Genomic DNA, 16,380 nt, shown 5'->3' with positions numbered 1-16,380 from the left:
GGGGGGTAGAAGGAATGTCACCTGGGTAACCACATGGTTAAATCCACAGAACCCTGGGCCAGAGACCAATCATGTCTATCTGCTGCTTCAAGACATTTTGCCTCAGTTCTCAGCGCCTTAGTCCTGTTAAGTTTTGAAATAAAATTGCAGCAATCAAGACATTTAGCAGCCACCCTCTCTGGGTATTTCCATGACAATTAAAATATTATCTGAATATATAAAAACTGGGGATTCTGTAACCATAGTCTGGGTCTATGCTCCTCTCCCTATGTGCATGTAATTGCCACTGAAATTAATGGGTGTTTGCTACACAAAGGGGAAGAGAACAGACTGTGTGTCTATGCAATAGTGAGGAGTTTCAAAGAAGAAACTCTTTCCACATTTTCAGTTCTTAATAAATCAACAAAAAAACAAAAACAAAAGTCACAGCTTTGTTTTTACTTGAAAAGTTTAATTTTACAAAATACCATTTTCCATGAAAGAAACTTCCCTTCAGTGTACATGAACACAGCATTCTGTTTTAGAGATCTGTACAGTAAGATATCAGAGAGGTTCAATAGAAGGAAAAAAACCTGAATTTTAGCAGGTACCTACAACAATGTGGATACAAGAGTGTCTTAAAATGCTAAAGCACGTAATGAAATATAATTGTTGAATCAATTTGAAATTTGAAAAGTTTCTTTAAAACTGTCCAGATGGTAAGTAGGACATCACAGCTGGTACAAAACTGCCTGTATATTTAGGTTTAAACATAAAACCAATGGCATATGAAGAGAAATCTTTGAAAAATAATTCCAAGTGCTGTTATCATAAGGCAAACATATACAAAGGTGCTGACCACATACAGGGAAATTGACAAAATAAACTGAATATTGAAGTGTTCAAACATTTTTTTTTTAAATATCACCAATAGAGGTCTATTAAGATAAACAATGCCAAATTAACATAAGATACCTTTTTACTAACTAGGCGTAATGCACATAGTTTTACATAATCTCAACAAATGTGAAACTAAGCGTTAATATTCAAACTTTCAATGTGTAGGCAGCAGGGCCTAGTTTGTCTGTTGCATTCTGGCAGCTTTGAATTTTGAAATCCTCTTTGTAGTTTCTTCTGATGCCTCAGACAGAACTTCCTCTGATTTTCGCTCCGGAATGGTAGGCAGGACAGGGTGAGCAATGCTTGGGTGTAGTATTAAGGGAGACAAAGGCTCTTTTTCTATAACAGTTCCAGAAAAAGCCTACAAGAGAAAAGAAAACTCAGAATGAGCTAATAAAATGCAGATGTGAAGCTCTGCCCATAAGGTCATTACCCTATATTAGCCTTATTAGGATAGTTATTTTTTTTTAATCAAAAGTAAAGAAATATCTTTAAATCAATGGTAGTTCCTTGAATAAGTAACCAAATTGTAATTAACCTCAAAATATAGCTTGTTCAAAGAAATCTGAATGAAAGATAGTGTTTTAAAAGTACTACTTAATCACATTCCTAACTGCATAAATGATCTGAAAAAATTGCTTCCCACTGATACATGTTCAAGAAAATAAAATAGATGATGCAACAGGCAATTTCATCTTGGATAACAAATGGGAAAAATTTGCAGATTTTAGGTCTGTCAGCATTTCCCCTCATACGTCATATTTTCATGGCTTAATATCTTGGCCTTTTCTAATTACATCAAGATGGCACCTAGAATACAAGTTTACCTATATTTTGTTGGTTTTCATTTTTTCTTTCTTACCAAAAATGATCAAAAATTGGTCAAGGCAGTTTAAACTTAAGAGAGCAACAAATGATTTCAAATTCTTTTCTTATTATAAATTCCAACTAAAACCATATGTGCTTAGTATTTTAAAATTACAATTTCCAATATAGCTTTTTTGCTACATAAAGAAAAAACAAACAGCCAGGATAGTTACAATTTGAAAAGCAGCTAGTAAAAAACTCTTTTTCATAAATGCTTTTAGTATCAGCCATGGGCTTACAGTATGCATAACACTCTGCTTATGCAATATAAAATACAACATTTTCAAAAAGTCACAATATTATGTGCCAAAAATTAAAAATGGTTCAGGGCATTTCAGAAAAAAGGTACACTAATTTACACCCAAGATTTTATCATTATATTGGGCGGGAGGGAATAGATACCAGATTTATTAAATCTGCTCTTTTAAGAGAGTTACTCAGTTGCCAAGGAAAACTCAGCAAAACAAAATAGTCACTCTTCTTGCAGGACCTGCAAAAAAGTAAATGTTTTTTGTGCTGTACTCCAACAGCTAAACTAAGCCCAAAGCTGTGCCTGTTTTGCTGATTTGTTCAATAACACCAGTGTCATTTTTATAAAAAGGTAAATAAAATGCAGCCATTGATGTTCTGCTGCATTAGGAAAAAAGAAAAAAAATCAGCACATGGCAAATGTTGCCAGAAAAATAATATACCTCAAATAACCATAAAAACAACTGAAAGCAAAACAACAATTTTTTTTTTAAAAGTGAACGTCCCTTTCATTCTGACTGGAGCATTTTGCTCTGTGTGATATAATTACATAAAAAATACAGAGATACTATAGATACATGCCCTATTCAGAGAATGGATTGATATAGGAATGATTTGTTATGGTTTTACAGTGACCAAAACTGTACTAGATGGTCAACATACAGAAGATACAGTCTCAGCCCCAAAAAGGTTTCAGAGTAACAGCCATGTTAGTCTGTATTCGCAAAAAGAAAAGGAGTACTTGTGGCACCTTAGAGACTAACCAATTTATTTGAGCATGAGCTTTCGTGAGCTACAGCTCACTTCATCGGATGCATCCGATGAAGTGAGCTGTAGCTCACGAAAGCTCATGCTCAAATAAATTGGTTAGTCTCTAAGGTGCCACAAGTACTCCTTTTCTTTTAGCCCCAAAAAGGTTACCATCTATAGGGCTAACCCTGCAAAAGAATCCATGTCAGCAGATCCTTACGTCCCGACTGAATATCTTTAAAGTCAATGGGACTCCATGCAGGCATAAGGGCTGCCACATGGATCCCTCAGCAGCATTAGGGTCTAAACAAATATAACGAGTGGATAGAAAGAAAAACAAAAGGGGCATGAGGGTTACAACAACAGGACCATGTGGCTGTTTACAGAGTAAAGCATGCAATAGGTCTTCTGTGAATCTACTTTTTCTTAAAAATAACTATGTTTCCAGAAGAAACCATTTCCCTTTGATGATGCCTTCTGTCCACAGAACTTCTGAAAATTCAATGTAACCTAACTTTTAAAAAATTGCTGTAATTTTCCATAACAAAAACAGAGGTAAAATATTAATCCCATGCATAGCATAGCAGCAGCCACATCTCATTTCTGAACATTTTCAATGGTTTTCGCAGCACATGCACCAGTGACGTACAATCTCTTTCATTTATGATAAGAAATTACCCAAGACTTTCCAAAGTCTTGGAAATATATTTGGTTCAGCTCTTCGATGGCATCTTGCCTGAAAGAGCAGGTTCTTCTTAAAGGCCGGAATGCCAAAAGTTGTGCTCTATGTCCGCTGGACAACCTCCTCTCTCCTCCTGTCATGGGACTCCGTAAACACTCTGAGGAGCCCAATGACACCATTTATTTTAAAATATAAAATAAGCCCTGGAGGTTCTCCATAATTGATGTGTTAACACATTAAGAGCCTACAGTATACACGAAATCGCCTTCCCTCCCTCAGATTAGCAATTAGTGCTCAGTGGAAGGGATACTGTCTATTGCTACACAAAAGTGGCAAATAGTCAGCTCAGCTGGTTATCCCACAATGAGAGGAAAAGGATAAGTGCAGGGAGAAGAACGGTTCTCCTGGCAATCTCTCCCCAAAGATGAGAGAGGTAGGGAGAGCTGGAAAATTAGTTAAAAAGAAATTAAACAAACTGATGGTAGAGGCAACTACACTATCCAACATTTTCCTTTTTATCCATGACAACAATCAATAATTAATCAAAAAATGTACCTCAAATGTCCCTGATAAGGTTGAAAGTTTTTTTGGAAGATGCTCCTGCCCCTCTTCCTCTTCCTCCTCCAAGATCCCTTCACTGTTGTCACTGTAAGTAGCTTCATCATAGCTAATACTCCTCAGAACTCCTCGTCTGTCATCAAACTCAGCAGCACTGCTCTCACTGGTATCACTACAAACACTATTCTCTCTGCTTCGAGACTTCAAAATTGATTTACGAGGGATATATTCTCCATTCACAACATCAACAAAGACTCTATAAAGGAAAATGTTAGCTTTAATAAACTAGTTCAGGATCAGATGACAAATTTACAGTTATCTCACTTTGTCTTTTGTACAAATTAATTACGATTTGCATTTCTGACTTTTCAACTGCTGTATTACAATACTGTACCTTTAAAAGATACAATAAAGCATTTTCTTTACTAATGAACATGGAGTAATTCTGCAAGCCAAACACTGTCATGCCTCTATTAAAGGATTAGCTGGTATACTCCCCTTTTTGAAGAATGTGTATAGCTCTTAGACACTTGACAGAACAGCTTGATTTGCAAAATGTAAAGAAACATTATAGTCACAAGATGATTTTGAGGGTTTAATTTCTAGAAACCAAACAGAATGTTGTGATAACAGAAGGTTTTCTAGTGTGAAATCATTTTCAGATGTAGAATATAAAAACAAGTGCTTGAAACATTTACTCGCATAGGACAAGGAAGTTTTCCCAGGCAAATGCCATAATTTTCTTCAGCATCTACACTTTCACTAAAAATAAAATAAGTTTTTAGTTCATAGGGTTCTGAAGAAACCTTCCAAACATGAACAGTGTGAACTGTCAGAGAGTCCTCTTCCTGAGTCTAGAGATACTGTTCCCATCCCTCTGTTGCTGCTCATAGCTTTCCCAAACTGTAATGATAATTGACTAGCATCAGTTAATTTCCACTGCTGCTCTTAGAAACCCTATGGGTAGCTATAAAACCAAAGAGAATCAGGACAATTTAGTACTGGTGCAGCTTGCCAGAGGAAGAGGTAGGTACTAGAACTATTCACTGGGGAGGAGAATTCAAAAACAGGTGAGGTACCTTAGGAGACACCTCAACAATACTACCTCACAGCAGCTGGGGGATCTGGGAAAAAGTAGTCAGCGATGGGGTTTAATAGTGCAGCACTGAAATCAATTAAAGCTTTGCCACTGACTTAAGTGGGAGCAGAAGCAGGATCACAGAGAAAAAAAGTACAACAGCTCCCTTTCAGCAGCTCGAAAGTGGGATTTTTTTGTTTGTTTCTCAAGGGTTTCACATTTTCTACTCACTTACTAGCCTAAGACTACAAAACATACCAATCCTTATCAGGGTTCAAAGACAGCACCATGAATCCCTAAACCTTCTCTTGTCCCAGCAGTTGTACAGCTGTGGGGGTGGGCTGGACTTTTCACCTAGATGTTGCCTCTGAACAGATTTTCAAAGGTATTTAGGCATATGAAGATGTAGAAAGGTGCCAAGAAGGTACCTAGAGGCTTTTGAAAATTCTAACTCTCACTGATTGCAATAGATCTAGGTGCTTTTGAAAACCCAACAGGTGCCTGTCTGCATCTTTAGACACCTAAATACCTTTAAAAATCTGGCCCCGTCTCGATCTTACTTTTGTCCTTTGTGCAGTCCTTTAGCTATCAGAATTCTGGTCAATTTTTCTTGCCCTTTGAAGGAGGGGGAGGAGTGAATGGATAGGGAGTGAACAGAGAAAGTCTGTTCTGTGAGCAGATGGGGAAGAGAAAGACTGGAATTAAAAGTCGGAAAAGGAGAAAAAGAGAGATTTTGTAGGGAGAGAAGAAATGAGAAAGAGAATATACCAGAGAGGAGGTAAAGCACATGCTGAAAGGAACATGCTCAGCTGGAGGGAGAGTAAGAAAACAGGAAGGAGACAATAACAACTCAGACAGATACGTCAAGGGAAAGAAACAATAGAGTGAAGCTAGAAAGAGAAAGAAGGCATAATGTGATGGACATGATCAGTTATATTTAAAAAATATTTAACAGGAAGTTGATTGACAATATGTTTAATTAAACAATTTGCAATGAGCCATTTCATTCCTTTAAGTTGCAGAAGATATGGCACGAAGCAGTGGGATAAATTTTAAAAGCACCGCTAAAAGGAATTATGATCGGCTCTTAGTTTGAGAAAATGTAACTCTCAGCAAAGCAGCATGCAATAGCTATGAAGTGTGGCAGTTTAAACGTGTGACAACCATGCAGGAGACACAAAAGTGTTCATTTCTTAAGATGTACACCCAGTCCCAAATGCTTCTTTTGGGAGACACTGGGCAGCTCCATTTTGGGGTAAAATTTCAAAGTTGCTGCAGGATGCTTCAAAAAGGATACACTTGAACATAAAAGAAGGCTTTACTTTTCAAGCGTGCTATGGGAAAAGCAGGGCAGCCATCACTATACATTACATACCGGTAAATGTCTGCTGGTGTTTTGATGTTAGGCAGTTCTGGAGCCAAGTGTCCATTGCCATTGCTATTCTTCCTTTTACGTTTGGCCTCTTCTTTCTTTTCACTAAATTTCAAAGTAGTATTTTTTCCTGTGTTTATTCTTACCTGAAAATGAAAACACAAATTGGTCTAAAGTATAAAAATGAAGCAATCACAAGGTCATGGATCAAGTCAGTTCATGAATTCTTCATATCCAAGCAGCTGGGGGGCTACAGCTAAACAACAAAATGTACTGACAGTGACATTCTCAGTACTCACTGTCTCAATATTATGAGCAAAATTCATGTGCATTAGCACTTAGTGTCAAGAAATAGCTTCTTGCACCAGGATTGGGTAAGCATAAACAACCTGATTATACATCAAACCATACATCCTAAATTATTAACTCCATTAACCATTAAGAGCTTAGTTTCCCCTGAATGCAATGTTTCTCTTGAATATAAAAGGCATTTTTAAAACACTTGGACCAGGGAGGCTACCTTTTAGAAATATATGACAGTGTGTAAACTTTAATATTACTTTTTTGTATCATTTTTGAGAATTCATGTCTGAATTGGAAGATTTCAAAACACAGAGCAGCAAAAGAAACCTTCTGAAATAAAGAGCCAAATTAAACTTTGTCTATAGTCAAGGTCCCAAATACAAGACATGCCATGGCACGCTCCTTGTCAAGGTTTCACATGAATGTTTGACACAACATGTTGAATTCTGCGACGGCTTTTACATTTTACAATACTGCATGTCTAAAATAAATATAAAATGCATTTTCAGAAAAAAAAATTGATTCTAGGGCTGTAAGTAGCTCAAACAGTTAGAATTCTCCTGTAGTAACATTTTAGATGTGCTATTAGGAGTACAATCTATGGTTAGAGTCCAATGACAGATAAACTGGTAGCTACTATTGTTTCTGTCACATGAGAAAATCCTAGATATTAAAGATGTAAAAGACCTATTAGGACATCTAGTGCACTCCCACCCCCAACCCCACCAAAGCAGTATATCTGTTAGTGTTTTGTCCATTACTTTTTAATCTCCCAAGGGATGGGATCTTCCACCATTTCCCTTGAGACATTGTTCCCAATTTTAATTTAGAGATTTCTGACTTATTTCTTCATGAGTCCTCATTTCACACTGGCTTTAGCGTTTAACGTCAGCTCTGGCAGGCTGGATGACTCCCTCAACAATATATCACTGCTGCCTCTTCCTTTGACTATAGGAGTTGCTCTAGATAATACATCACTCACTCTCCCCAGAGGATAAGGATGCAGCTTTCGTTGTGGTCCCTGCCTCTTTGAACCTAGTAAACAAGGAACTGACTTCAGCTCTGAACTCTGACACCATCTTACCCATGTGAGGTAGGTCCTTTTTTTGACTCATTAAAGCAATCGTATACTTTGTTGTCTGGCGCTATGGGGTACGCTATTTTAAATAAAGCATGTAGTATACAGACTATCTACATTATATGGAAATAAATACATTAAAAGTAATAGTACAAACCCTTTTAGGTTCAACAGTATGAGAGAAAAATATAGTTGGTACAAAATGATCAACTGCTAAATCATCTTCATCATCACTGTGATAATGACTTGGGCCATTAACTTGACCACTGAACAATTCTGAATTTGTTACTGCTTTCTGTACATTGTCCTGAGTAGTAGAGTCTTCCACTCTGTGTACCACATTCAGATCTGTCTTATCTTCTTTCTCCTCTTCAGAGGAGGTTGTATCTTCTCCATTTGCCTCAGTTGTATCAGGTGTCCTATAAAATGCAAAAAAATACTGAAGGAAAGAAAACTAATCAATGCATATCATAACCTAACAAGATAACTTACAGAACAACACACAAAGCCACTGAATAATTTCCTTTACTTATGAGATGAGATTTTCTGGCAGAGGTTAGGGAAGAACAATATCACGCATGATTTAATTCTTTTTTAAGGGCCAGACTGTGGAGCCCTTACTCATAATGGAACCACTTCAAAAACGAAATGCTTACCGATACAAACAAGAGAGCCACAATCTGGCCTTAAGTCATAATTTTTGCTTTAGGACCAAAACTGATCTAAGGGTGGTCATTCAAAATTAAAAGAGTTGTTTACTGAGGAGTTGTCCACAACAGGTCAGAAATGCGAAAGGTCCAGCTATAATACTAGCTTACCCATCTTGTACACTTTGGGCCGGAATCTCTCTTGCAACCAAGCTCTAATCAGTGCAAGAGACAGATTAGGGTGTCAGGGAGCTGGTTACAGCTCCGTGATCAAGGGCCTTTCTGCAGTAGCCCCAAGGCCAGTGAAAGCAGCTATAGGGCTGCTCTAACTCACACCCTGGCACAGGGTCTCAAATGGCCCCTATGCCATTGGAGGATGGGAGTAGTGCAACTCTACTCTGCAATCCTCCAACCTCCTTTCCAAGTTGTGCCCTCTATGACGGGCATGGGAGGGAGGCAGTAGTCACAGGAGCTGCCTCTGCCATTGGGTAGTTTCCCTATGCCAGGAGAATGAGAGGATTCCTTCCTAGACATTTACAGGCAGATTCCAGCTCCTCTGTACCACTCAGGGGCTGGATTCCAGTAGAAAATCTGGCCCTTTATGTTCCAACCTTCTTCACTCTACCCTCATAATTAAGAGTCCAATTCTTTTAGTTCTATCTATCTATCTGGGTGTTTATAGGCTCCATAACTGTATAATCCAAACACCTCACAAACGTTAATTAGTTTACTCTCACAATACACTTGAGGTAAGGAAGTTTTATTGTCCCCATTTCAATGATAGGGAACGGAGGTATACAGAAATTAAATACATCCCGATCACACAGAAAGTCTGTGTCAGTCAGGCTCTGTACAAAGAAAAGGAGGACTTGTGGCACCTTAGAGACTAACAAATTTATTTGAGCATAAGCTTTTGTGAGCTACAGTTCACTTCATCAGATGCATTCAGTGGAAAATACAGTGGGGAGATTTATATACACAGAGAACATGAAACAATGGGTGTTACCATACACACTGTAACGAGAGTGATCAGGTAAGGTGAGTTATTACCAGCAGGAGAGTGGGGGCGGGAGGCGGGGAACCTTTTGTAGTGATAATCAAGGTGGGCCATTTCCAGCAGTTGACAAGCATGTCTGAGGAAGGGGGGAGGGGAATAAACATGGGGAAATAGTTTTACTTTGTGTAATGACACATCCATTCCCAGTCTTTATTCAAGCCTAAGTTAATTGTATCCAGTTTGCAAATTAATTCCAATTCAGCCGTCTCTCGTTGGAGTCTGTTTTTGAAGTTTTTTTGTTGAAGAATTGCAACTTTTAGGTCTGTAATCGAGTGACCAAAGAGACTGAAGTGTTCTCCGACTGCTTTTTGAATGTTATAATTCTTGACGTCTGATCCTGAGAGAGCAACTTCACTTTTTAACTCCTGAAAGAGCAACTTACAATTCCTGAAAAAGCAATTTCCCTTTTTAACTCCTGGAAGAGCAACTTACAACTTAACCCTCTCTGGGCCAGAGGGAGAGACGCTAAGCCTCCCTCTGTATCACTCAGCCTACTACCACCACCAAGGGTTCATACACTAAATATAAAAATCCTTCCCAGAATCAGAGGGAGAAACACTAAGTTCTCCTCTTAAGGTCAGTTTTGCTACAGCTGAGAATGTATGTACCTAGGCTTTTTTGGTTTGAAGCGGAGTGGTCCACCTTGATTATCACTACAAAAGGTTCTCCCCCCGCCCCCCGCCACTCTCCTGCTGGTAATAATTCACCTTACCTGATCACTCTCGTTACAGTGTGTATGGTAACACCCATTGTTTCATGTTCTCTGTGTATATAAATCTCTCCACCGTATTTTCCACTGAATGCATCCGATGAAGTGAGCTGTAGCTCACAAAAGCTTATGCTCAAATACATTTGTTAGTCTCTAAGGTGCCACAAGTACTCCTTTATTTTGCGGATACAGACTAACATGGCTGCTACTCTGAGGCTCTGTACAGAGATCTTCCTTTATTATGAGCAGCTTATTTTAAGTTTCACATTGTATTTATTTTTGTGAATTTTAAGGTATTAAAAAGTATCCAGAGTTCTGAATGGATGTTTTTAGGATTTTCTCAGTTTATAATGGAAACAAAATCAACAACCATTCACTTTTAAACATGCAGTAATGCTCCTCAACCATCACTGATTTAAGTAAATCAACTGCAAAAAGCACCTATTTGTTCATACTAGTAAGGATTTTAATTACATCTTTCAGCCCAAACTTGCAACAGTAATATACCTGTCAAATTCACCCAGCATCTCTTCTCGTCTCTCAAGCTCTTCCAATCGGGCCCACAGTTCCTCCTCAGATTGGGAACAGCCCTTGGACTTTGTATCCGTCCCATTTTCTTGAAAATGTACCTCAAAAACATCTGACACTTTTGGCTTTGAATGAGGCTTGTGAGCAGTTCTGCGTTTTCCTGTGCAAAATAAATAAATGGTATTTAGCCAAAACATTTTCCATTTCAAATTACTGCTGAATTGTTTAGGTAATACTGTCAGTGAACCAGAACATTGTCACAGGATAATGCTACGGCAAAACAGAAACACTGATACTTCTATTACAGTGGTTTGGTACCTCTCATTTGATTTAATCATTTCCTCTAGTGGTGCACTAGTGTGACAGTTGCTCACTGTGCCATTAATTGGGGAAACAAACCTTCTTTGTGCTTTGGCTCACTTGGGACCAACTATCTATACAAGTAGATGTTTTTTAAATTTATGAAGTACAGCAATGTTACCTGAAAATTAGAGATGATTTACAGGACAAAGTGGGAAATGTAGCAGGAGCCCATGGTATCTGCACATCCCTCTTCGCGAAAAACCTCTCACCTATGTCTGAGGACTTCAATAGCTCAGACACAGATGAGAGGTTTTTCGCAGGAGTGGTGGGTGAAATTCTGCGGCCTGCGTTGTGCAGGAGGTCAGACTAGATGATCATAATGGTTCCTTCTGACATAAATATCTATGAATCATGAATTCACTTCACCCAACAACAAAAAGCCATTTTTAGCTTTAAGATCTTAGTTTTCTTATAACAAAAATAAAACATTTAAAGCTTCAGAAGTGGCTAGAGAAATTTGCTCCTCAGTGAACAGCAGCCACAATCAGTCACTGTGGTCATTTAAATGTTTCATAATCTGTTCAAATGGTAAACACATTTGTTTCCAGACTCATAGACCTTAAGACCAGAAGGGACCATCATGATCATCTAGTCTGACCTCCTGCACATGGCAGGCCACAGAACCTCACCCAACCACTCCTGCAATAGGTCCATAGCCCCTGGCTGAGTTACTGAAGTCCTCAAAACTTGATTCAAAGATTTCAAGTTACAGAGAATCCACCATTTGCTCTAGTTAACACCAGCAAGGGACCCATGCGGCAGAGAAAGGTGAAAAAATCCCAGGGTCTCTGCCAATCTGCCCTGGAAGAAAAGTCCTTCCTGACCTCATATATGGTGATCAGTTATACCCTGAGCATGTGGGTGAGACCCACCAGCCAGACATCTAGGCAAGAATTCTCTGTAGTAACTCAGAGCTTTCCCATCTAGCATCCTATTTCTAGCCATTAGAGAGATTTGCTCAATACCAGACATGGATGGGCCATATGCCTTTGTCAGCAATTTCATCATACCATCCCCTCCATAAACTTAGGATTTTTTAAACAAGTGAGGGATTTTTGCTCCCACTACACCTCTTGGAAGACTATTCCAGAACTTCATTCTTTTGATGGTCAGAAACCTTCATCTAATTTCAAGCCTAAACTTGTTGATGGCCAGTTTATATCCCTTTGTTCTTGTGTCAACATTGGCGCTTAACTTAAATAACTCCTCTCCCTCCCTGGTATTCATCCCTCTCATGTATTTATAGAGAGCAATCATCTCTCCCCTCAGCCTTTGTTTTGTTAGGCTAAACAAGCCAAACTCCTTAAGTCTCCCCTCGTAGGACAGGTTCTCCATTCCTCTGATCCTCTTAGCAGCCCTTCTCTGCACCCACTCCAGTGTGAATTCATCTTTCTTAAAGATGGGAGACCCGAACTGCACACAGTATTCCAGATGAGGTCTGACCAGTGACATGTACATTGGTAATAAAAATTCCGTATTGCAACTGAAAATACCTTGCCTAATGCATCCTAGGATTGTCGTAGCCTTTTTCAGGGTTGCATCACATTAGTGGCCCATAGTCATCCTGTGATTGACCAATATACCTAGGTCTGTCTCCTCGTCTGCTGCTTCCAACTGTTAAATCCCCAGCTTATAGCAACCACTCTTGTTGTTAGTCCCACTTTGCACTATTAAATTTCACCCTATTTCTATTATTCCAGTTTTTAAGATTGTCCAAACCTTCTTATATGATGTTCTAGTCCTCCTCCATATTGGCAGTACCTCCCAATTTTAGGTCATCCACAATTTTTTTCAGTGCACTCCCACTTTCTGTGCCTAGGTCATTATTGAAAAAGTTAAATAAAATTGGTCCTAAGACTGATCCTTGAGGAACTCCAATAGTAACCTCCCTCCAGCCTGACAGTTCACCTTTCTGTATGACCCACTTTAGTCTCCGCTTTGATCAGTTCCTTACCCACCTTTCAATTCTTGTATTAATCCCCATCTCCTCCAATTTAACTAAATTTCCCATGTGGAACTGTATCAACTGTTTTACTGAAATCCAGACAGAATATATCTACTGCACTTTTGTCTAGAAAATCAGTTATCTTCTCAAAGAAAGAGATCAGGTAGGGTTGCCATGATCTACCTTTTCTAAAACGATGTTGTATTTCATACTAATTACTGTTTAGCTCCATGTCTTTACACTCTCCTTCAAAATTTGTTCCAAGACCTTGCATACAACTGAGGTCAAACTAACAGGCCTGTAGTTTCCCAGATCACTTTTTTCCTTTCTTAAATATAGGTACTATATTTGAAATTCTCCAGTCATAGGGTACAGGCTTTGAGTTTATGGATTCATTAAAAATCCTTGCTACTGGGATCACAATTTCATGTGCCAGTTCCTTTAATATTCTTGGAGGAAGATTACCTGGGCACCCTGTTTTGGTCCCTGTGACAGAGTGCAGGGAGAGAGTAGGTGAACCTGCTCTTTGGTCACTTAGATGCTAATTAGTGCCCCAGAAGCTGATTGGGGGTAATTAGCTAATCAGGCTGATGGGCTAAGAACTCAATTGGCCCAATCAGCCCAGGGATGATAAAAGAGGCACAGGAAGGAAGTGCAGAGGGGAGACAGGGAGGAACAGGGCTAGTGGAATCTAGTCATATAGAGGCCTCAGATAGGGAGACCTCTGTTCCCCTCAAGTCCTGCTGAGAGGGCCTAAAGCTCAGCAAATATTGTAAATACGTGGAAGCGCAGGAGACTGTGGTGATATTGGTGAAGGGAAACTGAAATAAAGTTTCACTGAGAACACACCCATGCAGAGTCCATGCGGTTTCTGGAGGGAAGAGGATGGGGTGGAGTTAGGCCCCTGTTACAGTCCCATTAAGCTCTGAGTTTGGCTTCCACCCTGAATGTGGTAATTTCTACTTCCATAGCCGCATTCCCATCAGCCACCTTGCCAGTGCCCCTATGCTCTTCATTATCTTTATTAAAAACTGAGACAAGTATTCATTTAGGTGTTGGATATCTAGATTATCTTTATTTCCACTCCATCCTCTGTGTTTAGTGGTCTCTCTTCTTTTTTCCTTGTTTTCTTTTTATTTATACGGCCAACGAATTTTTTTTACTTTTGGTTTTAATTTCCTTTGCAAGGTCCAGCTCTGCTTGGCTTTTGGCAATTCTCACTTTATTCTTACACTTCCACACCTCAAAGAGGTAGCTTTTCATGCTGATCCACCCCTTCTTCCTTTCCTCGTGGGCTTTCTGCTTTCTCTTAATAACCTGTTTGAGATGCTTGTTCATCCAGTATTGGCTGCAACTGTTCCTTATGAGTTTTTTCCCCTTGCTCAGGATGCAGGCTCCAGATACTTTAAGTCAAAGTTGCAGAAACTAATTCCAAACCTCCTTCACATTCTGATCCTTGAGTTCCTCGGTCCAGTCAACTTCCCTAACTAATTCCCTCAATTTTGTTTTAAGTTTACCAGCGAAAATCAAGGACTCTAGTTGCAGTGAACATATCTTACTATTTGTTTGGATAGTGCCTTGCACATTATGAGCAGTATCATAGCAAAAACGATCCCAGTGCCTCAGTTCCCTATCAGTGGATATGAGGATTGCATTTCCTTTCTTCTACCCTTTGTCTGGTCTTACGTATTGAGATTGTAAACTTTCCAGGACAAGGTCAGTCTCTTACTAGGTGTTTGTAAGAACCTAGCACAGTGAAGCTGTGGCCTCTAGATGATACTGCAATGGAAATATAATCAAGAGTAAAAAAAAATAATTAAAAAAAAAAAGATAAACTCCTTTTTTAATGGAAAATCCAAAAGCTTTAAAGCATTTGAGAGCAGTCACAGAAACTTGCTGAGAGCCTCCCTCTTCATGAGTTTATTCTTGAAGCCACTTTTAAAGCATTAAGAACTTTTTTGGTTAAAAGGTATCGCTGCTCAAATGTGGTAGTTCGTATTTTAGCAACTAGATATCAAAGTCTCAGAAGCAACTATATAAAACAAATTCAAAATAGTGCCTGAAAGTAGCATGTTAGGATGTTAGCCAAAGCTCTTTTAAGTGGACAACACTATACAGCATACCATTAACAAAAGGCTGAATTCAATTTTTACCGAGACTTAAATATAAAACTGTGGTAAGCTATCAAGCAATCTGAATGGCTTACACAGATTTCATTTGATATAATAGAAGATGACAAAATTAACAAATAAATATTGCTTTTTGTAAATAAAATTTGAAAGGACTGTTTTCCAATATATTTCAATTTCATTTTTAGGTTTTCCTCTTGATATTTGATTTGCTTATGTTACCCTTCAGTACCAACAACTTGGCTACTCAAAGATAATTCAAGATATCTTGAAAACTGGAGTTTCTCAAGCGTGCCAGTATTTTGCACTTCTTACTTCGGCAATAATGCCCTGAGTAAGGAAAGCACAACAGGGCACAATAAACTCATACAGCGACCAAAAGTAGTACAGAGAAGACTGGAGAGATAATGACATAATAGAGAGACATTTTAGATACTGTTCTTTGCTTCCTCAAAGATGTAACCATTTCTCTGTCACCAAGAATGATGCCCAGACGATCAAAGCCAGGCTTGCCCTAGCGCAGTTGTTAATTAATATCATTTGGATACTTATCTCTCAATCTCAGAGAATAAAGCATCAATGCAAGAACAGTGATAAAACAAGCAAACAATCTATCCTTACATATTTTCACAAAGAATAAGTTATCTTCAAGAAAACACAGCTAATGAAGGTATAGGATACAAGAGAGATTCAAATGTATATAGACCATAGATGAAATCTGAATCAGTAGCTATCATGAGACATCAAACTGGAATGAGTATTTATAATATAATGTTGCCGTAGTAAAAGTTTAATATACTAATATGTAAGAATAGGCCCACTTCCCAGAATGCTAAAAACCTATATTTTGCTTCATAACTGCCAAAGGTACTGGTGACCTTTGTTCCTTCCAACACTGAAATTACTGCCTCCACCTTCAAGTGCAAGGAATTTACTGATTTATTCCATGAAAAAGATCCCAATGCAGTATTATGTCAGCCAATCAAACATCTCCAGTTCATAACCCACTCCGATCTCCACATGTCCTACTGACACTGTATTTTCAGCAAAGAAAACCAGAGAGTTTCTTCTACCCTTAATTCTTTTCACCTTTTGAATACTGTCTCAAATAGCACAGAACACAACTATCTTTCACCATTCCCCTCATCAAAAAACACTCCCTCTTTACACGCTAAATTTCCCATTG

The 16,380-nt window shown here is 38.6% G+C and overlaps 1 protein-coding gene across 2 annotated transcripts in view; it reads right to left on the bottom strand.

Annotated features, from left to right (window-relative positions):
- Positions 1-423: 423 nt before the first annotated feature.
- URI1 (URI1 prefoldin like chaperone) overlaps positions 424-16,380 on the bottom strand; it is a 71,986-nt gene continuing 56,029 nt past the window's right edge. The window contains exons 7-11 of one of the 2 annotated variants that reach the window (XM_084644376.1): positions 10,737-10,917; positions 8,118-8,235; positions 6,439-6,581; positions 3,983-4,241; positions 424-1,240 (exon numbers count right to left, since the gene is read on the bottom strand). In XM_084644376.1, coding sequence (XP_084500502.1) covers positions 1,055-1,240; positions 3,983-4,241; positions 6,439-6,581; positions 8,118-8,235; positions 10,737-10,917 — 887 coding nt within the window. In that variant the 3' untranslated portion in view covers positions 424-1,054. Of the gene's footprint in view, positions 1,241-3,982; positions 4,242-6,438; positions 6,582-7,973; positions 8,236-10,736; positions 10,918-16,380 lie in introns of both variants that reach the window. The other variant, XM_084644375.1, reaches the window with a different exon arrangement.

The sequence above is a fragment of the Lepidochelys olivacea genome (assembly GCF_965140295.1).
Source record: "Lepidochelys olivacea isolate rLepOli2 genome assembly, chromosome: 12".
NCBI classification, from domain to species: domain Eukaryota; kingdom Metazoa; phylum Chordata; order Testudines; family Cheloniidae; genus Lepidochelys; species Lepidochelys olivacea.
This window is presented reverse-complemented; position numbering and strand designations above follow the sequence as displayed.